This window comes from Neltuma alba, unplaced genomic scaffold (genome assembly GCF_004799145.2).
Source record: "Neltuma alba isolate B1F8T4 unplaced genomic scaffold, ASM479914v2 tig00006741_pilon, whole genome shotgun sequence".
NCBI lineage: Eukaryota > Viridiplantae > Streptophyta > Magnoliopsida > Fabales > Fabaceae > Neltuma > Neltuma alba.
The window spans coordinates 258297-282330 of record NW_021634568.1 but is presented as its reverse complement, the minus strand read 5'-3'; the positions used below and the strand labels follow the sequence as shown (position 1 = coordinate 282330).

The following is a 24034-nucleotide window of genomic DNA, read 5'->3' as shown; positions in this document are numbered from 1 at the left end:
GCGCGCCAAAATGTTATGAACCCTAATTGAAAATGGATCTACATCCGTGCAGTTTTCTTTCAGGACATCATCGGAGCTTGCCCAGAAAAATACCAATATGATCATTACACATAAGGATTTATTTAAGAACCCTAAGTTTGCGAGCTAATCCATCAATGAGAAAGAGAAGTGACAGCAAAGCCAATCCATAAGCAAGTTGTTTCCTATGGCTCTTCCATGGTGATTAGGGGGAGGCTATTTCTCTCTTAATTTCTTGGTTATGGCACAGACAGCTCCTGCTACAGCCACGACTGTGCCTGAAATTATAATGGCAGATTTTATTCTGCGCAAGGTGTCTTCCTTTTCGTTTTGCCTTTTCTTCTCTTTGATCTCAGCTTGTTCCTACACAGCATAACAGAAAAGGGAACGTATGATTTATTGAGACAGGTGAAATTCTGAGGTCTTTTTTTTTTTTGGAAAAAAAAAAGACAGAATAATGAAGTGAAACCACATAGCATTCCAGCGACATGTCCAATTTTCTTTAGAGATTAATTGATAGTTGAAAGAATAAATATTCAAACTTAAAGGTACCTTATTTTCTTTAGATAAAGCAACCTCGGATGATATGGGATCAACTTGAACGTGATTGTTACTCTCAGGATTCAATGTCCCGTCAACGTCTGCATGTGGGAATTTTGACTCCTCTCGAACCACATCAATGCTGTCGCTGGTTGCCATTTTCCTGTGACCTTAAAGCTGTCAGCTTCGTTCTTTTTGGGTAAGGGAAAATGAGGATTGAGGAGAGGAAAAAAAACGAGAAGGAAAAAAAGAAAGAGGACTCGGAATCATCATTCTTATAACGTACACGTGCCTGTGTCCCAAATGCTGAGATCGTTAAAATTTGAAGATGTTCAATGAAATTGTGTTTCTCTTCTCTAACGTTCCGCAATACTTGTTCAGACTCGCTAAAATTTAGGTCGTCAATAACAAGAAAAGCAAAGGGAACTGAAACTGGTCTAGTTATATGTTTCCGTCGCGTGTGGTCACAATTACTACTTGAAAGCCATTGATTTTGTTAGGGAAAAAAATATCCATCCATTATGTTTTTAAAATATGGATTTTTTTTTTTTTTGCTAAAGCATAAGTGTCCTCCTATTAGAGGTAATTCTATCCGAAACATTATCGGGCACTAAATGCTGATAATTCTTTCAGCAGAGATTCGAATATTAATTCGTCATGTTATGAAAAACTAGTCTTTTAAAATATAGATTTTGAAATAAGGGTTTTGAATGATTAAATGCCAATTTATATATGGGCTGGATTGTTTTTCATTGATTCAGCTCGTGTCGATTCAACCCAATCTACTGCTCCACACACACCCCCCCAAAAAAAAAAAAAAAACTGGAGGGTCTCTTGCATTCCGAGTCTTATAGTCTCCCGCGATATCCTCACGTGATAGAAGGGAATTCATTGTCTCACTGGACCTCATGGCCGAAGCAGAATACTGCATGCGCATGATCAGAGAGGATGTGCGGAGCTTCTGGTGATGCTCCGACCAACATGAGCGCAGGAGACGACTCAGACGAGGCATTATGAACAACCAACAACAGTGCGGGGAAGGGGAAGCGAAGGAGCCTCAACCGTTGAGGCTCACGAACTCACCAACGTTATGGAACTATCGCTTAAGAGAGTTGGCGAAGCAACGACAGTTACCCCAAGCTCTCACTCTCTACCGCCACATGCTTCGCTCTGGTTGTTTCCCCAACACCTTCACTTTTCCCTTCGTTTTCAAGTGTTGTGCCGTCCTCTTGTTCCCTCGCATTGGTTCCCAACTCCATGCCCATGTCATTAGAACCGGCTGCGAACCCGATCCTTATATACGAACTTCTCTCATTTCTATGTATTGCAAATGTAACTTGGTCCAAAATGCACGCAAAGTGTTTGATGAAGTCGGCCCATGGAGGAACTTCACTATTTCTTATAATGCTCTAATATCGGGATGCACCTTCAACTCCAAAATTTTGGATGCCCTCGTGTTCTTTTGCCGAATGAGGGAGGAGGGATTATTGGTTGAATCGGTTACTATGTTGGGCTTGGTGTCAGGATGTACGGTCCCTTCCCATTTGGGCATTGGTATGTGCCTTCACGGTTGTTGCATGAAGTTTGGGTTGGACGGTGACTTATCTGTGGCAAATTGTTTGCTCACTATGTATGTCAAGTGTGGAGAGGTTGAACATGCCCGACAACTGTTTGATGAAATGCAGGAGAAGAATTTGATTACTTGGAATGCAATGATTTCTGGGTATGCACAGAATGGGCTTGCCAGGCATGTTTTGGAACTTTACCGTGAGATGAAGTCCATTAATATACGTCCTGATCATGTAACGCTTCTTGGGGTTCTATCTTCTTGTGCCAACCTTGGTGCACAGAGCATTGGCTCTGAAGTAGAACGACAGATAGAGTACTGTGGATTTGGTTCTAATCCGTTTTTGACAAACGCCTTAATCAATATGTATGCGAGGTGTGGGAATTTGATGAAGGCCCGAGCAATTTTTGATCGCATTGCTGAGAAAAGTGTCATTTCATGGACAGCTATGATTGGTGGCTATGGAATTCATGGACACGGAGAAATTGCACTTAATCTTTTTGAGGAGATGATCAAGTGTGGGATTAGACCTGATGGAACTGCTTTTGTGTCTGTTCTTTCTGCATGCAGCCACGCAGGATTGACTGATGAAGGCTTAAAATACTTCGATGCAATGGAGACGAATTACGGTTTGAAGCCGGGTCCGGAGCATTACTCTTGCTTGGTGGATCTTTTAGGCCGGGCAGGTCGACTGAAGGAAGCTAAGGACCTTATAAATTCAATGAAAGTAAAACCTGATGGTGCGGTTTGGGGTGCCCTTTTGGGTGCTTGTAAGATTCACAAAAACGCGGAACTGGCAGAGTTAGCCTTTGAACGAGTCATTGAGCTGGAACCCACAAATATAGGTTATTATGTCTTATTATCAAATTTATATTCCGATGCCAAGAATTTGGAGGGGGTTTTGAAAGTCCGAGTCATGATGAGGGAGCGAAAATTGAAGAAGGAGCCAGGATGTAGCTATGTTGAATATAGAGGAAAAGTACATCTTTTTCTTTCTGGTGACAAAAGTCATCCTCAAAGTGATGATATATATAAAATGTTGGATAAACTGGAAAGCCTTGTGAAGGAGATTCATCCATCAGCAGAAAATGAAGGAAGTAGGAATGAAGAGCTCTTAACCGGCATGGGGGTGCACAGTGAAAAGCTGGCCATTATGTTTGGTCTGTTAAACACTAGGCCTGGAACAGAGATTACTGTGATGAAGAATCTGAGAGTGTGTGTAGATTGCCACATATTTATTAAGTTGGTTAGCAAGATTGTCAACCGCCGAATTGTCGTTAGAGATGCCACTCGGTTCCATCATTTTAGTGATGGAGCCTGTTCTTGCAGGGACTACTGGTAACACTAGTGCACCGTTTTCAATTGCGATTGCATGGAATGACGTCCCGTTGTTGAGGCTAACAGTTGAAGGAGCAATCAGGTTCGGAATGAAAAAGAAAGCCTGAGGGAGGGCGTAAAATTTGAGCCTGGAGTTGGAGGAGGCGTGCCCAACGACTTTATGATCAATTACCGGGAAGCTCGAAGCAAAAAGTGTCGCGTCTAAATTGACTCCAAGTTACAGGTTTTTAATATGATAACGTGAGATTTGTGGGTGATGAAAGTGCCTTTGACTTCAAAATATGAAAGGAAGGATGCAGGATCAAATTGTACCATTACTAATTGACTTCAATTTTTTTTTTTGGGATGATTTAAGGGAGTAAATAAAAAAAAAAAAGATCATCAATATCATTATATATGTTATTTATATAGTATTGCACTGTTCACAAATCATGAATAATGTAATTTTTTCCAAACTTAAAGCATCATCTTTGCCTCGGCCTTCAAGAAGTGTTTTTTTTTTTTTCGGCGGTCTACCAGCCCCCGCTGCCCAAAACTGCCCTTTAATTATGTTTTATCTATGGCTTGCTCTGTTTTTGAAAGAATTTCACCAAAAAAAATTGAAATTACTAAATTTTATATCAGGATTGGTAACATTGTAATAAGTTTTAACAACACTAAATTTGTAAATAATAACATATTTTTGTAGAAATTTATTATTTAAATTTTAATAATTTTAAATTTTTTTGGGTGAGATTTTCCTCTTTCTTTTTTCGACCGAGGGAAGGGAACCAGGGAGTGTCAAAGGCTATGGCCCAAAAAGTCATGTTCATAAACATTCACCCAAAAAACATGAAGCCGCTATCACCCAGAAAAAAAAACATGAAGCCGCTTCCCTCGGGTACTAAAAATGTCTTGGAGCTGGAAGGACTAACAATTTGAACTCGAAATATTAGCGGCTCAGACCAAACCACAGTTTTGGGTTAATGAAATGAAATGCGATGAAGATACATGGTTAAGAAATTCGCCCAGAAAGAGAACCAAAAAACCACATGAAACTGGTACTGAGTACAATTAAAAGTAGAGACCCAGAAACCACTTTCGAAGTTGCTACCCATCATTCCCTTCAAGAATGGAGTTTCCCTGGTGCTCTCTAGACTTGAATATTCTCAATTATGATATCTGAAATTGTGCAACTCTCACAGGGTCCATAGTTATGCAGCATTAACGCCAAGCTTCAACCAACTCTGTTCTAGAATTTAAGCGCCCAACAATCGCAGTTCCACGGTTTTTTCCTAAAGGTCCTAGTACTGTCACCTCAACTACCTTATTGGAACACTTCAATGTATTTGTCAGGCAAGTGAAGCTACTCTCTTGAAGTCCATTTCTCAAGGAGCAGACTTGAGAAACAACATTACAGGGACAACAATCAACCAGTAGCTTATTGCCGACAGCCTGAACCACTATTTCAGTTGAAGTTGACAAATTTTTGGATCCAATTTCACTTTCAGAGTCATCTTCAGTAAGATTATTAGGGCTTTCCATCAAAGGTTTTTCAGCAAAAGCTGACTTCTCTTGGCTGCTATCATTTCCATTTTCGCAGCCATTATTTAAAATCAGTCCTGAAGAGCTCTGGTTCTCATCATCAAATGAATTTGGATTTGAGACACGATTGGATTTCTTTATTGACTCCTCTCTTTCTCTAAGCGTCTTTATTATAAGAGTCTTGAGAAAATTCATCACCTGTACTACGTACATCAAGGCAATCAAAGGATCTGCCAACTGTAATAGGGAGGGGTCAGAAATGCTGTCATTGCTCGGTGGATTAACCAAAACGTCCTTCTGATACTATATTTTTACCAGAATATTGCGTAACACGTTAAAAACAAGATTCAAGAAATAAATTCAAGCCATACATATAGCTGAAGGAAAGTAGCCCTCTAAAAAACTTTCAGAAGCTTTAAAAGTAAAACAAAATCTATGATAAAATGTTTTCGACCAGAAAGTTATATGCCATACTGTTAAGCCTGCTGAGATAGAAGTTTATAAAAACATAAAATATTAATTTACACAAAAAGCAGCAGCCAACCCAACAACATGACACACAAATTCAATCACAAAAGCTGGGAATAAAAGGATTTTGATTCAATGAGAAGTGGATTCAGTAAGAGGCAACGAGAAGAGTTCATTCCAACCATCTCTTCATAATTAAACGAACGCCCAGGACTGCACAATTGCACAAATTAAAACAATGTTTCATTGCTTCCTGTGAGTTGTCAATAGATAATTGGGATGAACTCTTACTTGCTTAATGATTCTGCATCTTACAGAATTGAAATCCAGAACATAAGTACAACTATACAAAAATGACAAGGCATTTTACTTACTTGAGTCATATTTGGTGCAAATACCATTGCAACATTACGCGCATCCATCTTGTTCAAGTTTTCTAGTTGAGCAACATCAGCCATTAAGTTTATTGCCCAATCTAGTAGAGCAGCCTCCGTTGGAGGAAGCAACCTAACAAGGTGGGCACATTCCTCTTCTGACTGGGATTGCATCACCTGCTCGGGTGAAACAGGGTCCAAAACTCCAGTTGGAAGTTCTCTGAACCAGGCCTACAAAAGAACAACGGGAAATCAAACTAGTGCAATGACCCAGTTTACTTATTTGGTTACCTTAACATGTTAAATTGTTAATAGACCCTGTAATTAACCCACTTTCCCTTCCCAGAAAGAGGGAAAGACTGGTTCAATTTACTGCTTTTTACTGAGCCTCGCCAAATTTATGACTAGACCCCTACAATATGGGAACTTAATTCCAAAAACAGAAAAAAAAAATCTGTAAATGATTCAGATTAAAAGATGCTGGAGAAATAGGCCTAGCAAAACCTTTATAAGACCTGCCAAGCAGTGCACATCAACGCCACCAGGTACTACTCCTCTATTTAATTGTTCCCTTACATACTCTTCTTGACTATTCCCAGCAGTAATTCTGAAGATTCCTTCAGCCTGCATATATATATTCAAGATTTCAAGCCTATTGGTATTGCATTGGAGGCAATATAAAAGCTCCTAAGCAAAGCTACATGAGAGAGTGGCTTACCTGCAGGCCTCCTTGTGCATACAAATGTCTTTGCATTAACAGGAGTATTGTAGGCACGCTATTCCCCCGAGCATCAAAGGAAAGCTGCATAGATTCTGTTGAAACCCCAAAAACATTTGCACTGCAGAAAAGAAATAAAATATATCAAAATTCAAATGGATGATATGGGTTACGAATTGAGGGGCATTCGGTAAGGTATGCAAGATTGCCAAAACGAGAACATGTTCACCAATGACAAAGCTGACAAATGTGAAAATACCATCACCATGACTTCTTTCTACCCAAGCCACCTAAGCTGCAAGAATTGATCTTTTGCTCCCTTTTTTCCAATAATCTCAACACCATTTATGAAGTGCATTACTATCTCAAAGAGAATTAAGAAAAGAATAGACACGGAAACAAAAGGAATGTGTGGCAGAATCACCATAGATGGAAGAAAACACTTAGATTAATGATGTGTATCAGTTTCACATCTCTCTTGTATGTTAAATTGCTACAATTAACCAAACCCACTTCAGAAGACTAATATGCAAAATGAGCAAGCATCTCTTCATGAATGAATTTGTTGTGTATGCCACAGAGAGGATTCAGTGTCAAGCTTGACATGGACAGGAAAAGAGGAAGCAAGGGTTAACAAAACATGCGAGCATAGCTAGGAATTGGGAAATCAGTGTCAAGCTTGACATGGACAGGAAAAGAGGAAGCAAGGGTTAACAAAAACATGCGAGCATAGCTAGGAATTGGGAAATGAGGAGGGAGGGGGAAAAACTATTAAAATGAGTTTCCAAGAAAATGCACAGCGTGCAGTTTTGCTGCTAATTCCATTTTACAATCCAACAGTTGCAAATTCATAGAAATCACCGCTCCAATTGCTCGAATTTGATTGCAATCATATCTGCAATTGGAGACTCGGGGGAAAAAAACTTCAAGAAGATCACGACGCCGGCACTAAATAGTCATTTAGATTTAAGCTACATATTGAAAAAGATGCAGAAAGACCCATCAAATCCCCTATCTGATAACACTCTTTATCAAACAGATATTTTTAAGTAAAAATTACAGAATGAACTGACCTGGCGCTGGGAGCCCTCTTGGGGACTTCAGGTTCGAATTCGACGGGTAATCCAAGAAACCCATCAAAGCGGTCGAACGTGACATGCGCAACGTGCCTGACATTGGAAGGCCACCCAATCTCCGTTGAAGAGATTTCACTTCTCGCACTGGAACTGCAACCAATCAAAGATTTCCTAAAAACAGCAATTAAAAGTGTCAAGATAGACAGCTGATCTCCCTCTCTGTGTCTTTCTTTTCTTGTCCTGTCTGGCATTCTATCATCGTCTTCTTGCGCCTCCTCTGCACCGAAATGGTCCTCGACGTCTTCCCCAGCCGCGGAACTGTTAATAAGGGCACTTGGTTGCGAACCATCGTTCGGGTTGAGTCGCCCACATGGACTGGAAGAGCTTGAAACTGAAGGGAAATGAGGTGGAGATTGGAATACTTGGGTCATATTTGAGCAATTATTTTGCAGTAAGACGTAGACTTCGATCTTGCCCAATTATTATTGAGTCTCTCCACCAAAAACCAATAATTCGATATGAATATTGTCAAGTGGAGTTTGGATCAAGAAATGGTTCTGGAAGGTTAGGCCTGTCCATCATCAAAAAGCATTCACCTGTTTGATTTTCCCTTCAAGCAAACTAGTAATTTCATCCTCGAAATATTTATAAAAAAAAAAAAAACACATTCTGAACTTCTATAGCATAAAATTTAATTTCTACAGAAGGTAAAAGTATCAGTTTAAAGCACTTAATTACATGAAGGCCAAAAAATATACATATACTTAATTATATGCGATAATCAATAAACCCTGCATGTCTTATTACTTAAAATCCACGAAGAACATGTGCTTAGAGTTATTTCTGAACAAGAATCCCTATCCTCTCCATCTGCATGCCCAGCAGCGCAAAATCTCCATTCCACCGTCTTCCCCCTTCTTCAGTCAATCCTGAAGTCTTGACCCTCACCCGCTAATTCAGTCAGAAGTGAAGGAGGAATAGGAGACACTGAGGAATACAACGAGCTGGCGAAGGTGAATACCGTTTTCTTTTTGTTCTGTTGGGGTGATGTCTTGCTTGTGTATAGTATCATCGGGTCTCAGCCTCCTGCTCTGTATGGACTTAACAGTGAGGAGCAACGCAAGACGGAGAGACCCAATTGTTTGCACCGCTTTTCCTACCCTGCACCTTCCATCCCTTAAACTCTTAGGCGCCTTTTTTAGGCCCGCGTCGTCTTCCACGATTACCCGAGTACAAGGCTTCTTGTTTATCATCTGTCTTTTGCTAAAGTCCATGGCTTTGTCTCATTCCATTACTTTAAGAACCATAATTTAGTGGGCACCTTGATTAATGATCACCTAGTCTTTCGTATTACTTCAGCTTTTCCAGTTCCAATAAGCTCAAAATTTCACGCTCTTGTCTGCTGTCCCTGACCTCGTTATCACTCACTGTTAGTGGGAGGAAAAAAAGAGATAAAGAAAGCAGAGAAGCTTGTTCTGCCGGCCAGCGCCCAAAAAGGCTGGTCAAGAAATAAACTTTAAAAGAGGAAATTGATGGGACCTCCTGGGCTCTGAAGTGAACTGCTGTCCGCAAAAGAGGGTTTTAAAGGTTTCTAATTCGCGCAATTTTTTTCAACATATGATGCTAAAGCAACATAACCATTGCGCTCTGGAGAGCTTTTATCTTTTTGAAGCAGAACAAGGCTCTGATATTATGGACGCTCTTTAGAGGGCAAAAACCTCACTTTAGGGCAGTTAACCTTTGTGTTTCTTCATACTATTATATTATTCATTTATCAATCTTCTTGTTCGTTACATTGTGATGATTCCTCAAAAATAGAGGGATCGGGGGATAGCAGACTCAGAAATAAAGCGAAACAGAGTTAAAGATTGCATGCATGCGCGCGTGCTTTGGGGGTGGCTGTATCAGGGGTAAAATGCCGAATACGCAAAAGGGGTGTTGCGAGAATCGAACTCGCGACCTCTCGCACCCGAAGCGAGAATCATACCACTAGACCAAACACCCAGTTTGGAGGGGGAATTCAAAATATAATTTAGATGACACGCACAGATATAATCTCATTCGCCACTCCCTTGTCACTTTTCCTCTCTGCTCTTTGTGCAGTATTTAAACTAATGGGAACAAAATTTAACCCAGGCCAAGCTATATGGAAGCAAATTGAAGGAGATTTGCTATGGCTTCGCTTCTTATAGTATATCTACATATGGATGTCATATTTTTCTTAATATATTGCTTATAACTAATATACTATCTTTTAGTCTTTAACATAAGAGTTAATTGACTAATTTGAGTAGATTAATCAAGTTTGTTGAGTTAGTTTTTTATAATAAATATACGTTGTCTTCCATATAATATCATTGCTAATCATATGTGTTAGTCAGAACTATCATTTAATAGAATCTTTAACATGTGCAACTAAAATAATGAACTACTTTGAAAAAGATGAATAAATATAAAAGACAAATTAAAAATTAAACTAGTTCTTATATTAAGGAGTGGAGTTAGTATTATAAAATTAATAAAATTTTAAAGAAGCTGGTATGTAACAATACTTTTTTACTCTTCACATGGAAATATTAAATGGAGACAAATCAAGATGACGATATCAATGCGAATTCTTGGTCGGTGAAGCAAATACACACATTCAAAGTTCAGTTGGCAATGTAATCAAACTCGTGGGGAGGGGAGGGGAGCCCTAAGTAGTTTCCACATAAGCGGTGTCTTCCTCCGAAGTTTCCATGAATTTTTCCCTTATTAGTTTAAGGGTATTTTTTGGATTGGCGGTGGGTAAAACTGACTTCTAGTCTAACTGATTTTTCTAACTGAAGTTAAGTAAAAGTCAGTTAGTGCAATGCTATTTATGTTTGGATATGTGCTTATAAAAAGTCAGTTAGAAAAGTTAAAAGTTGTTTGGATGATTAATGACAAAGTAATTTGGATGTAAAATGACTTAAAAGGATATGAATTATATTAAATAATACATATTTATATTATATGTATATAATGTAATAATTTTAAGAGAAATATTAAAATTAATTGTGAGAATGACTTAAAAGGAGTCCAAGTATTATTGAAAAATTTGTAAAATATAACTTGTCATATTTTAATTAAAAAGCTAATTTTAATGATTTTTAATTTTGATGAGTCAAGCATAAAAATCAAAATGAAAATAAAATTATAACTTTTAATTAGTGAATTGTTTTAATTTTTTTGGGGATAGAATATTAATTATAAAAATAATAGTGACTAAAATGAAATAAAATAGTAGTAACAGGAACTTTATTATTCATGAAGAGAGGGGGAGAGAGAAATGATATGTGTGAAGGAGAAGATGGGCATGTGAAAATTCTTAACACCGGATGGCGACGCTAACGTGGGAAAAGTAGCAAAAGTAGCGTTGACTTTATCAAGTGATAAGTTGGTTTTGAGCTTTTCTAATAACGCTGACCCAAACGAGCAAAAATTACAAATGAGCTTCAAACCTTCATTTCACAAATTCCTAGACACGTTTGGGTCTTTAAATGGTGATCCAAACATGCTTTAAGTCTTAAGACCACCAATTCAAACAAACAGCCCGCTATGTATTTTATAAAGAACCGTACTTCTCTTTCTAAAACCATACCCTTTTTAGTTGCAAATTAACCGAGAAACAATAGATCAAGGCGTTGACTCGTGATCATGAAGCCATCCTTTGACTAGGAACTCCGTCGTCGGGAATCCGACATCAACCACCATGCCTACTCTCCAATTGACTCCACATATTAAAACGTTATAGTACCTCCCGATCTTTAATATAAGAGTTAGTTAATTAATTTGTAAATTAAAAAAATTAATTAAGTTATTTATTTGTAATAAATAAATATTATTTTTCCTAAAATATAATTGTGAATCAAATATATTGGTTAGAATTACTATTATTACAATGACTACTTGAAAAAATAAATAAATATAAAAAACAAAATATATTGGAGTCTTATACTTAAAACTAAAATAAAAGTCAAATGAATTTATATATTAAGTGTCAAAGGTAGTATTAATTCTTGAAGAGTAGAAAGTTTACACATTAATAATCTTATTATGATCATTTAAAATCCGCCACGAGAGCTAAATGGGCCAGGGCCTGTCAGCATCTGAAGAGTTTTCAAGGGCCCAGCCCACCTCAGCATTTGAAGTCGTCTCTTTGGGCGGACGGATTCATTTTCCAAGTCAACCATTTTGGCATGCTCTGTTTATGAAACTGAATGATTGATCATTTAAAATCTCATTATTTTTCTAGTCTATCCGTCCTCCACCTCTCTCTCTCTCTGAGTTTGTCGGACTTATGGTAGATGGTATTGTGGTTGGTTGGTCATTGGTGTTTACTTTATCAGATGTCAAATGCCTAATCTCGGGGATTCCCAGGATATTCCTCATTGATAGTATAGATCAAGGCGTTGACTCGTGATCATGAAGCCATCCTTTGACTAGGAAACTCCGTCGTCGGAATCCGACCTCAACCACCATGCCTACTCTCCAATTGACTCCACATATTAAAACGTTATAGTACCTCCGATCTTTAATATAAGAGTTAGTTGATTACTTTAAATAAATTAAAAAAATTAATTCGTTATTTATTTATAATAAATAAATATTATTTTTCCTAAATCTAATTGTGAATCAAATATATTGGTTAGAATTACTATTATTACAATGACTACTTGAACAAATAAATAAATATGAAAAAAAACATATTTGGAGTCTTATATTTAAGACCAAAATAAAGTCAAATGAATTTATATATTAAGTGTCAAAGGTAGTATTAATTCTTGAAGAGTAGAAAGTTTACACATTAATAATCTATTATGATCATTTAAAATCCGCCACGAGAGCTAAATGGGCCAGGGCCGTCAGCATCTGAAGAGTTTTCAAGGGCCCAGCCCACCTCAGCATTTGAAGTCGTCTCTTTGGGCGGACGATTCATTTTCCAAGTCAACCATTTTGGCATGCTCTGTTTATGAAACTGAATGATTGATCATTTAAAATCTCATATTTTTCTAGTCTATCCGTCCTTCCACCTCTCTCTGAGTTGTCGGACTTATGGGTAGATGGTATTGTGGTTGTTGGTCATTGGTGTTTACTTTATCAGATTTCAAATGCCTAATCTCGGGGATTCCCAGGATATTCCTCATTGATGGAAGCTCAACGTATAATAACTTCGGATTAACTTTTAATGAAATAATTAGTAATCAATATTAAAATGGCGTTCATAATGATAGCACCCATGATTAGTCGTTTCATTAGTTCAAATGTCACTGTTTGGAAGCATGATGCAACTAGTGAGAAGAGAGGTCAGAGAGGTAGAAGTGGTGGTTGGTGTGGGAATCAAAACGAGACCCATACAGTGATAAGCCGCCTTGCGGTTTCAGCCAACAATGATGGGAGAACAGTGAACCCTCCTCTCTCTCTATCTCTCTTCCCTGCTGCGGAACGAAAATGCTGGGGAAGAGGATGGTTACGATCAAGAAGCTAGCGAGGAAGGTGAAGGGAGTTGGTGTTGGAGCTGACCATGATCCTGATCCTGCGCACCACGAGTGTTTGCTCAAGGAATATGCACAAGAGTCTCCAAACACGATACCGACTGGTTATTTTCCGCTCTATGTTGGGGAGGAACGTCAGAGATACGTGGTTCCAACCACATATTTATCTCACCCATTGATCAAGATCTTGTTGGAGAAGGCTTACCATGAGTTTGGGTTTGAACAGAGGAACGGCCTTGTGCTTCCCTGCACTGTGGCCACGTTTCAGGAGGTGCTAGCTGCTATACAATGCAGCAATGGTAAGTTTGACTTGGCCAAGATTTTTGAGGATCTTATTTGATCTGCATTGTTAGACCACAGGATCCTTCTGGTTTTTCTTTTGATCGAAGGGGTTAGTGTTAAAATGCATTCGATCGATGCGTAGCCTTTTGTGGGGCTTGTACTTAAATTTAGGATGCAGTATTAACTACAAGTAGAAGATAGAAACGAGTAGGGCCATGGATATTGTAAATTGCCGATCCAGCTTCAACTTCATATTTCAATGGAAGCCAGTGTTGGTTCAGAAGATAGCTACTTTTCCAGGCAGAATTCATCTGACATGTAAATTAGTTTATGGAAAGAGCGCTTCAAAATTTTGATTTGTCCTTCTTTTGCGTCTTGCTCTTCACTTTTTTTGGAACCTGATTTATACGTTACAACTGTCATCCACGAAGCAGAAGCTCAGTGATCAACGGCAAATATTGCGCAGGTAGGACGGAATCGGCTAGTCAACTGCCTGTGTTACCGTGGATTTTTGTCATGAATATATGGTTAGATTTCTAATGAGGACCCATCTGAATTAGTCTTACACCTTTTTTTGGATAAACTTAAATTTTACACTTTGACATTCAAGGCAATCCTTGAAAAGGAAGTGAGAACGAAAATGGAAGGCGGAACCAATAGGCATCGTTTCATTTCTTGATGCTTCAGTTCAAAGCGTGTGCAATCTTTTTCAGTTCTTGTAACGTGTGAGAGAAGGTGAAAATTTGTTGCGTTCCACTTTCTTCCACAGTTTTGTTGAACTTGGCTCCAGGGCAGGTAAGATTTCAATCCGATAGTCTTCACTCCCTGAAAAAGGATGTTAATTGGGTATTTTTGCAATAGTAAACAAGGTTTAATTTTTCTTAATAAATGTAACATATAGTTTTCATGCAATGTTGTTTGATTCAATTGGTACCCCTGATCTTCCAAGGTTGCCCATGAGACTCGAGCCACTAATTAGTACTCCTTCCAGTTCTAAATATAAAACTTATATTATAGTGTAATTTATATTACAAAATAAGTCTTATATTTAAGACCGGAAGAATACCTTGGTATCTAGCTACTTTTTTCTTTAATTCTCCTGACATATGCCGGGCAAATGGCCAAGAGACTTTGAGCTTTTTCAATTTATGCATGTATTATTCCAAATATCCTAATGTAGTTTAATATAATTTTTTAAAAACAATCTTTTGCATGAATGTTCGGAACGAAACTAGAGATTTGCCAAAGAAACTGAGCATTGGGACACATTTTTCTTTGGAAAATGCGTGTAAAAACGAAGTGAATCTTTTGGGTAAAAAAGAAGGAAATATATTTGAGCAAAGAATGAGATTAGCATCTTATTCGTCATCCCATTAATTACTCTCCCTAGCGCTAGTTTCTCCTTATTCTAAGACCATACATTCAAATTGGCACTCAGCAACAAGCCAAGATTTTCCAGCGTCCTTGCATACTTCCAGTTACTACATAGTTTCCCATAGTCTATGCAATAAATAGATTGCATTATCATTCTCTGAGCAGTTCACGTTCTGAACAGACGATTGTAAATCTAACCCATACACTGAATTGAAAACAGCCAGCAAGCAATGGCCCATGAATTACTCGATAAAACGGCCATCATTAACTCAGAAAGCGTAAAAAAAACAGCTCAGTCCCTCATTGATCTTCACTGCTACAACCATCCACCACGAGGAGTCTCTTCATATGATCGACCAAGTCTTGCATCTGCTCCCTGGAATGCAGGGCGAAGGATATGCGCACACACAGCTCAAGCTTCCATCTCGTATGGCGTCGAATATGGCAATGGATGGACTCACGCCGTGCACAGAAGCGCAACATATATAATCTTCCAATCCAAGGTCTTGATGCATTTGATTTGAATCATCGATGATAGGTTCTTCAAACATCGACATCAATGCCGTTCTGAGAGACGATGATGGTGTCAAACCAGGGTTTTCAATGGCCTTGTTCATGAGAAAATTCAGGTCAGAAATGTCTGTAAAATGCTTGTTGTTGTTCTGGCCGTTCTCAAATGCCGTGTAGCTTCTCTTTGCCAATTCCCACAGGGGTTCTGCACACACATCGTGTGTATTTAATATTCCAGAATGATAAAATCCTGGACCAAACAAGGGAACAACCCAACGGCTTTAGTGAAGGAGGAAAAAATAACATATGCTTAACTGAAGACTCCAAAACATTCCAAGTCCAAATGCTTAATAGCTAACAATTTGAGCAATGTAAGGTGCATGAGAGGTGAAAGTCTAGGCTAATTATAGGCGAGACGTTAACAAGACGGTTTGGTGTTACTAAGTTTTACTTTTAGTCTGTTTTCATCAGGTCTGACGTGAAAATTTAAACTAGTTAGAGAACTAGTGAGCACTCTAATTACTATTACTAATGAAATAAATAGACAGGGAAAAAAAACAAGAAGAAGAAACCATCATACCGACTATAGAAGTTGGAAAAATTGAAGAAAAGAACCGGTGTTGTTTTTCCTTGGAAGCGGTCTAGTGTTTCGTGCCAGCGAGAGCAGAGTAATAAAGCAGGCCAAAAACCTTTAAAAAAAAAAAAAAAAGGTTCCCAGGAATTGTGGATTACCAAGGTGGTTGCAGCTGAGGACAGGATCAAGCTCGGAACGGCAATCAATCAGAGTTACAACAGCATACTTCTCTCTTTGGTCATCAGGAAGGTGTTTGGAGGTCCACACCGCGCTCATTCCAGCTGCTGCAATTGCCCCACAAAGCTTTATTCCTCTTGATTTGCATCCCTGCACAATTGGTTAACCTCGTGCTGATTTATTTTTATGGTTGTACGTAGACTCTAACATGTAAAGATGCACCGGCAACTAAATACATATAATCCCATGATACGCTGTTAACGTGTTATGAGTATGCCACATTTTCTTTTGTATAAAATTAAAAAAAAAAAAACAAAAGAAAAGAAACTTGAATAACAGACACTGGCGAGAGAGTTTTGCATAAACCTTGACCAGTGGGATACTTTCTGGTAGAGGACTAGAGGCTATGTGTCCTCGAAAATCTAAAATCAACCGAAGTTTAGCTTCTTTTTTTTTACCAGAACCGAAGTTTAGCTTAAAGCTTAAACATTTAAAAAACATTCTAAAAAACATGATTGTTGAATTTAAGATTTTAAATAAAAAAATATCATAAATATATTGTTATTTGTTTTTCGGGTGTAATTATTTTCTTTGCAAATGCCATAATCAATGCTAATTTAGAATTTTTAAATTTAATGGGTTTTTTTCCTATTTTTCCAAACATTTATGTCCGTACCATAAGTTTCTCCTTTTAGCATTTTAGCTTGTTTCTTTTTTTTTCTCTTCTCTCTGCAACTCTGATTCTGCGCTCTATTCTGCAACTCTGACGCAGTACCACAATAAATGGGGTCGCGATCTTTGAGCCAAAAGTAGAGTAATCACACTATCACTTCCTTTTTGTTGACCATTTGGCATAGGGTGCGATTCACCACAGAAGCGCACTAACGTGAAAACTGAAAACATATCTTTCCTCTGCTGGGCTAACCATTTGACCTGCTCATATCTGACCCAAAGGCCCATGCCCACTCCAAACCCGTTATGGAAAAATGACGTCCATGACAAAAACAGTTTATCCATGATGGTCTCTTAAGTATTCCATTGAAAATAAATCTTATTATTATTGCGTAAAATAATATAACATATCTGTATTATTTTTTATTGATATAATAATACTATAAAAAAAGCTCCTTGCCAAAACCATCACTTTAGTATTTCACGTTTTCGTGCTAACCTTATTTAGATCTGCAGGTTGCCTTTGTGGTCAGTAGATTGTAAAGAAAAGTTACAAATATTTTGCATTAACTGCAAAAGTAGCCATTGATAACTCTGCCAACGCCATTCATAAAGATATTGTTAATTTTCTTTCTCTTTTTACTTTTTTCTTTGCGCAGGTAGCTTCTTCTTCAGATTCTAAGGTAATTTTATTTCAGCTCTTCTTCTTCTTCTTTTACTTCTTATATCTAGTTATCGCATTTTTCTATGATTAATGCATTTTAATTGTTTTCTAAAAAAGAAGATATATAATGCTATAAAAGCTCTATCTGACGCTCTTCATCCGTTATAAACCTTGCAGCTTACTTGTTAATACCCGTATTCTGGTAAAAAATCTCTACATATATCTAGTTTTACCCAGGACCAATGATTTTTTAAATACGAAATTTGCTGTTCAGCTTGTCGTAGATTCGTTCCGGTGAAAATTTAGCAGACTTATTCATCAATCACTTCCAACCACCATATTTGAGAACTTGTTCATGACATTGGATTTTGCAAGCTCTGATATATCAATATTTATTTTTTTTCTTTTCTATGGTTTTTCCCATTAGATTTTCCTAAAGAAGTTTTTAATGAGATAGTATCATGAAATATATATCAATAAATATTGTACTCTTTTTCTTCTACTAGGTCGGTTTTTAATGAGACAGTATCATGAAATATATACAATAAATAGTTGTACTCTTTTTCTTCTACTAGGTTTTGTCTCACAGGGTTTTCCCTATAGAAGTTTTTTAACGAGACACATATTTAGTATGGACATCCAAGAGAGTGTGTTAGATATAAATCTTTATAGATGTCCACGTATCTATCATTATCTTCCTTATCTCCCAGTATTTTTAATATCTCCTATTATCCCCTTTATTTACAATTATCTTTTTTCATTATATTTATTTATCAGATTTTAAAAGTAATTATATACAAAGATATAAATAACTAAATCCTATTATAAAAGTATTTCAATAAAAGTATTTATAATGTATCCCCTTGAATAAGAAATACTTCCTCTTACTGATATTCTTTCTTCTCTAATTTTTTCTTTGTTGTAGTTATTGTTTTTATAGCAGGACGAAAGTGATTTTTTAAATACGAAATTTGCTGTTCAGCTTGCCATAGATTTGTCAGCTTTTAATTAAAAATAAAAATAGACTTCTCGGCCAATCAAATCAAAATAGGATAAACACTTCAGTTAGTAAAGAAAGTAACTCAGCCATTAGCCCCCCCGTTTCGTCCGTGTTCAGCTGAAACTTCACGAACCGGGTGCATTTAGGCGGACTAGCTTCGACGAAACTCAAATTCGCCACCCTCAGTGCGTTCAAGGAGTAACCAAGCACGTCCACTCCACGCGCCCAGAAGGGTTTGTTGGCCTTGCCTTTCGGGATAAGATCCTCAATCGGCATCCCCATCTCGTCTTCATTCCCCAACTCCGCCGCCGCCCCTTTCCCTGCCAGTTGAGACAGCAGTTCCCTCAGCACAGCCATCGCCGTCGTACGGTCGCATGCCGCCGTGTGGAACCGCAGGAAAACTGCCCAGTAGTGGTCACTTATCGTGTAGGTGCTAGCATAAAAGACGTCGGTGTCGGCCGGCGTCAATGAGTCGCTAGGGTCATGCCAAGGGTTCTGACCGAGCTCGTGCTCGACGATTAGGTGGAAGGCACTATTGATATTGTGGTCATCGGGATCAGTTGCGATGATGCGGGACGTGGATTGAAGATCAAAGGATGAAATTTCGATGTGAGGATTTGGGGGAATTAGGAAATGATAGGTGCTTGTGTTGGGGTCTAGGTGAATCTTGGACCGGAGGATAGGGTGGGAATTTTGGATGTTCCGAAGTGCGGTTTGAAGAAATGGGGTGTTTGGGGGTTTGGAGAAGAGGAGACCCAGGACGGTGACTCCGTGCCACCAGGAACTGCTTTGCACCAGCTTAGCTCGGTGCTGCCGACGGGTCGGGTAATGGAATCGGACATGGGTGGGTGAAGCGTCTCGCTCTCTCCTGCCTTGCTCATGGTGCTTGCTAGCCCGAAAAAGAAGAGCCACAGCCTACATTGAAGAAAACCTTCAATAATTTGATCCAATAATGACAAGTGAGAAACCAACAGAGTTACGGCAGCTCAGGCAGCTCTCCTGTAAATGGGCAAGCAGAGAAGGACCCGCATTAAATAAATATTTAATTCGCGATCGATCCGCCAAAAATTGTAGCAGCCTCAACTTCTGTTTTCAATTGTTTTTACAGGAAAATGTTAAAAGTTTAATTATGATTAAATTAAATTAATATTGTGAGACTCAGTCGTCATCCTCTGAGACTTTTGAAATTATTTAGTTCGAATTTTGTCTATGATGTCGCACTTACGCTCGTTTTAAGTCAAGCACTAGTCTATGTTTTTTTTTGGCGGCAACGTCAACCACGAGACTCTCCTTTGATGACGTTGTTCGTAGACTGCTCTCAACTCTCAGGAGTATTTTTCAACAAAACTGAACTGGGCAAAATAACTTGAAGAGTCATCCAAATAGAAAAATGCATTTTCTTAATCATCATCATCACTGACTTTAATTTAGTTTGATCCCCGTTATGATTTATTTTGTGTTAATAATTAATAATATTATTATTCCACGTTAGTTCATGCATGCGTGCAAGAAAGGCTTGCGGGCCTCTTGGGAATTGCATCGGCCCCGTTATCAATATTAACTGCTTATTAAATTATTCAGGGACGTCGTCCTCCTCTTGCTTGAATAATTTGAATTATTAACCCCCCCCCCCCAAAAAAAAAAAGCATTTGAAAAACAAGAATTGGAGAGTACTCCCACAAAGTCACACTGTTTGGACTTTAGAGTTTTCTATTAGGTAAACGACAAAGACGCACGCACCCTATTGAATTATTATCACTGGAGAAAACTGACGAAAAGATAAATTTTTATGTTCTGCAAATTTTATACGTAGGAAATAAGAGTATTCTGATTTGAGACTTTTTCACTCTAATAAAGTTTCACGCGGGAGATTTGTTTTTTTCCCCCGTTGCCTCCGGTTACTGTGGACTACTTGCACCTTTTTCTCCAAAATATAATTATCTCACGCATAATAAATTTTAAGAAGGGGCGGGTGTGGGACCATGATTGCCGATACGTAACACAGCCTTCAATTTAATTCTTTACTGCTAGCGGACGTCTTGGATGAATACAACCCATTAAGATATCATGCATCAGACCTAAACTCCTTAAATATACCAAACAAAGAACATTTACTGATGTCGTGATTTAACTACAAATAGTGGAAGCAAAGTTGTTAAACTGCAGTGCTGATTAAATTGTGCTCACAAGTACTGATTATTTAATATCGTTATATTATGCTACCTTCGACATAAGTGCGATCGCACCAAAACCAGAGCTTTGCGTGGACGGAAATACCTAATTCATGAATGACTGGGACACACACACACACACGAATCTGTATTGTCATTTCAATCATTCGTATAATGTTCCAGCTTGGATAAGAACAGCCTTCATGGTACTAACAAACTGGTGCATCTGTTGTCTGGAGTGCAGCGGCGATGGGTACACGCAGACGCAGTCCAAGCATCCATTTCTGATGGTGTCAAACACAGCAATAGATGGGCCCACCCCATGAACAGAGGCGCACCCCATGAAGTCTTCTAAGCCCACCTCTCCCCGCATCTCGCCGCCGCCGTCGACGTCGTCGTCGATCACCGTGTCCTCGAACACCGACACGATCGAGGTTCTCAATGAAGACGAGGAGGTCAGGGAGGGGTTCTCCATAGCCGTGCGCATCAGCAAGTTTATGTCCGCCATGTCTGATAAGTGCTTGTTGCTCTTCTTAGAGTTTGAAAATGCTTCGTACGCTCGTTGTGCCACGTCCCATAGGCTCTCTTCCCCTCCCTTCATTACGTGCGTGTTGAGAATTGCAGCGTGATAAAACCCTACGCATTTAATTTCACACGTTGGTACTTTAGTCAAATAAAAAGAAAAAGAAAAAAAAGAAAACCACCGGTGCTCATACAGTTTGGTCATTAGTGACCCACTGACCGTCCACTGTTACGGACGAAGATATTTATGACTCCCTATCCTTCTTCATTAATTACATTCTCTGCATCGAACGGTTCCGAGCTCTTTTCGTTCGTTTTTGCTAAAAAGCTCTTTTGTATTTATTATGGCTTTGTCCCTCGACCATCCTATGCCTGTTGCTCTCCTAAATAATTAATTAACTGAAGAATATACTAATCCTATTTATAAAGTATTTTTAAATATTTTATACAGATTAAAAAAATCTTAAAATTTATTAACTCTTTATTAAAATATAATAATTTTTTTAATTTTACCTATATTTAATATATAGACCTCTCAAAACAAAAAACTATTTATACTATAATAAATAAAAAACAAATTTATACCAAAAATTTAATAAAATAACTTATAAATAGAGTAAAAAAAAATTTTATCTCTACCTGAACCGGAAGAGTATGTGTGTGTACGTACTTCTCGGTGCTTTTTATGCTATAATTATACGTCTTTCAGTTTCCTGTTTCTTGCCTTTATGTGTATAAGAAAGTTGGTGTCCATTATAATTGACAGAAATATTTAAATTTTTTAAGAAATACCCATTTTAGTTTTTAATGAAAATGGTAGTTCGTTAAGTTGAAACAAATGTTTTGAATAAATTATGATTAATTTTATTTTTACACATCATAAGGACTGCAAAGCACTTCTCTCTCAACTAATTTCATACATACAAAGCAACATGTATTATAGATCTTAACTAAAGACTGTCAAATAATGATCCCATAATATATAACTAACTATAAGCTAGCCACAACGCTATGATGTTATGAGTTATCTGCATAGCTAGTTCCATATGAAGCAGGGAAAGAGAATGAAAGAGCATAAGAGGAAGGAAGAAGGGCACTGGAAGCAAGGAACCAGGAAAATATGAAGAAAATGGAAGATGGAGTGAGCGCACCAAAATTGTGAGGAGAGAGTGGAGGATGAAGAGTGGAGCGGCAATCGACAAGAGTGACCACCCCATACTTCTTCCCACTCTTCTTGGAGCCGTGTGCCGCCATCAATGCCGCTGCTGTCAAAGCTCCACACACTTTTATCCCCGTCTTCCTGCATCCCTGCATATATATACCTTCTCAATACACATCATGAAACGCAATTACATATGTATGTGATCATCACATCAGGTAGTGGCTACGCTCACATACATTCACAACTCCCTCCGTCTCGTTCCGGTTCAGTTGCAATCTCACCACCTGTGAACGCCTCCTGCTTTTTGTTTCTTCAAATCTCAGATTTGTCAGCCTCAGCGAGTTTAGAGAGTAAGCAAGCATGTCCATCCCACGTGTCCACACTCCTTTTTTCCCCTTCCCACTGGGCACCAGATCTTCTATCGCCAATGATAACTTTGATGTTTCCTTCTCCTTCTTCCTCTCTTCGCCGACCTCTTTCTCTTCCGTTTTCAGCCCAAGCCGCAGCTCCCTCAAAAGCGAGGCCGCCGTCGTCCGGTCACAAGCGGCCACATGGAGCCGGAGAACAACCGCCCAAGATTCGTCAGGAAGAGCATAAATGCTTGCAAACAGGACGGGGACGTTGGTGTGGGAGTGATGGTCGTGGTTCCAAGAGATGTGATTCAGCTGGTGTTCAAGGATTTGTTGGAAGGGAGAAACAGGCAAGTCGTGGTGGGGAACAAGCAGAGTGGAAGTGGCTGAGAGATCAAAAGATTGTACGCTGAGGAAGGCAGTGGTGGGGGAGGCGAGGAAGGAGAAGGAGGAAGTGTTTGGGTTGAAATGGAGGGTCGAGTTGAGAATAGGATGGGTATTTTGGAGCTTGTGAAGGGCAGTTTGGAGGCGAGAGAGAAGGGGGGGCTTGGACAGGAGGAAAGCCAAGACGGCGATGCCGGTGCCGCCGGGAACGGCTCTGCACCAGGTGTACTCGCTCCCGCCGACTGATCGTCCCATGGCAGCGTCCACCACCTCACAAGACATGCTCTGATTTTTTTGGGGGGGGGGGGGTTGGTTATTGGAATAGGGCAGCGATAGTCTTCGACGCGAATAGTGATCCTTTGTTTTGAACCTTTTATAAATGGCGCCCCTGATAAGATGCAGATAGTTGCCATTGGCCTTCCTCACTTCATATTCTGCCACGTGGCGGGTAGATCAGTGCTTCACTTAATGACTAATAAATTTAGTGAGTGGACTACCGTACAGAGCAGATATGCAAAAATGTGACATTTCTCCCTCGGTTCTCGAACATACCATGAGTCATCATTGTCGCGCCTACTGATACTAAATAATAAGAAAAAAGAAAAATTACATATAAGTCCCATAAAAGAGATTTTATTCCTCTAAGATCTCATAAAATATCAAAATTATTAACAGGTCCCAAGAGACCTTAGAATAATATATTTTATTTGTAAAATGACATTACTGTCCCTCACATTTCAAATTCACATTTACTCTGTCATTACGATTTACAACCTCAGCAGCGACTATTAACAACCCAATGAGAACGTGTTAACAACCTAAGCAGTATTCGTTAACAATTTACGTTATAAGATCACATAATCTTCATATAAAAGTAAATTATAACCAAATCGTATAATACAGCAATTTTAATACTAAAATGGGAAGATTTTCGAAGCCACTAGGAACTTTAACTAAATCGACTAGGATTATAGCAAAATTTTAATACAGAGATCCATTGACAACCTCAACGGTGAGTATTAATAACCTAAAGAGAACTGTTCACAACCTTAG

The 24034-nt window shown here is 38.6% G+C and overlaps 5 protein-coding genes, 1 non-coding gene and 1 pseudogene across 6 annotated transcripts; 2 read left to right on the top strand and 5 right to left on the bottom strand.

The window, feature by feature from the left end:
- Positions 1–45: 45 nt before the first annotated feature.
- LOC114751063 (uncharacterized) lies at positions 46–1083 on the bottom strand. The gene is made up of 2 exons (XM_028939729.1): positions 571–1083; positions 46–381 (listed from the first exon to the last, which is right to left on the bottom strand). The coding sequence occupies exons 1-2, from the start codon at positions 715–717 to the stop codon at positions 235–237; spliced, it is 294 nt and encodes a 97-aa protein (XP_028795562.1). The 5' UTR covers positions 718–1083; the 3' UTR covers positions 46–234.
- A 349-nt stretch (positions 1084–1432) lies between these two features.
- Positions 1433–3913, top strand: LOC114751046 (putative pentatricopeptide repeat-containing protein At3g11460, mitochondrial). Its single transcript, XM_028939712.1, has one exon. It carries the CDS (start codon positions 1572–1574, stop codon positions 3465–3467), a length of 1896 nt encoding a protein of 631 aa, XP_028795545.1. The 5' UTR covers positions 1433–1571; the 3' UTR covers positions 3468–3913.
- A 381-nt stretch (positions 3914–4294) lies between these two features.
- Positions 4295–8235, bottom strand: LOC114751048 (rho GTPase-activating protein 5-like). The gene is made up of 5 exons (XM_028939714.1): positions 7621–8235; positions 6548–6668; positions 6334–6453; positions 5830–6060; positions 4295–5224 (listed from the first exon to the last, which is right to left on the bottom strand). The coding sequence occupies exons 1-5, from the start codon at positions 8052–8054 to the stop codon at positions 4667–4669; spliced, it is 1464 nt and encodes a 487-aa protein (XP_028795547.1). The 5' UTR covers positions 8055–8235; the 3' UTR covers positions 4295–4666.
- A 1320-nt stretch (positions 8236–9555) lies between these two features.
- TRNAP-CGG (transfer RNA proline (anticodon CGG)) lies at positions 9556–9627 on the bottom strand. The gene has a single exon. It is a non-coding gene; the product is annotated as a tRNA-Pro (tRNA).
- A 3443-nt stretch (positions 9628–13070) lies between these two features.
- LOC114751062 (auxin-responsive protein SAUR50-like) lies at positions 13071–13830 on the top strand. Its single transcript, XM_028939728.1, has one exon. The coding sequence runs from the start codon at positions 13096–13098 to the stop codon at positions 13477–13479; it is 384 nt and encodes a 127-aa protein (XP_028795561.1). The 5' UTR covers positions 13071–13095; the 3' UTR covers positions 13480–13830.
- A 904-nt stretch (positions 13831–14734) lies between these two features.
- Positions 14735–22014, bottom strand: LOC114751050 (uncharacterized; annotated as a pseudogene).
- Positions 20485–23267, bottom strand: LOC114751051 (uncharacterized). Its single transcript, XM_028939715.1, has 3 exons — positions 22484–23267; positions 22237–22393; positions 20485–21199 (listed from the first exon to the last, which is right to left on the bottom strand). Exons 1-3 carry the CDS (start codon positions 23261–23263, stop codon positions 20727–20729), a joined length of 1410 nt encoding a protein of 469 aa, XP_028795548.1. The 5' UTR covers positions 23264–23267; the 3' UTR covers positions 20485–20726.
- Between the last annotated feature and the right edge of the window lie 767 nt (positions 23268–24034).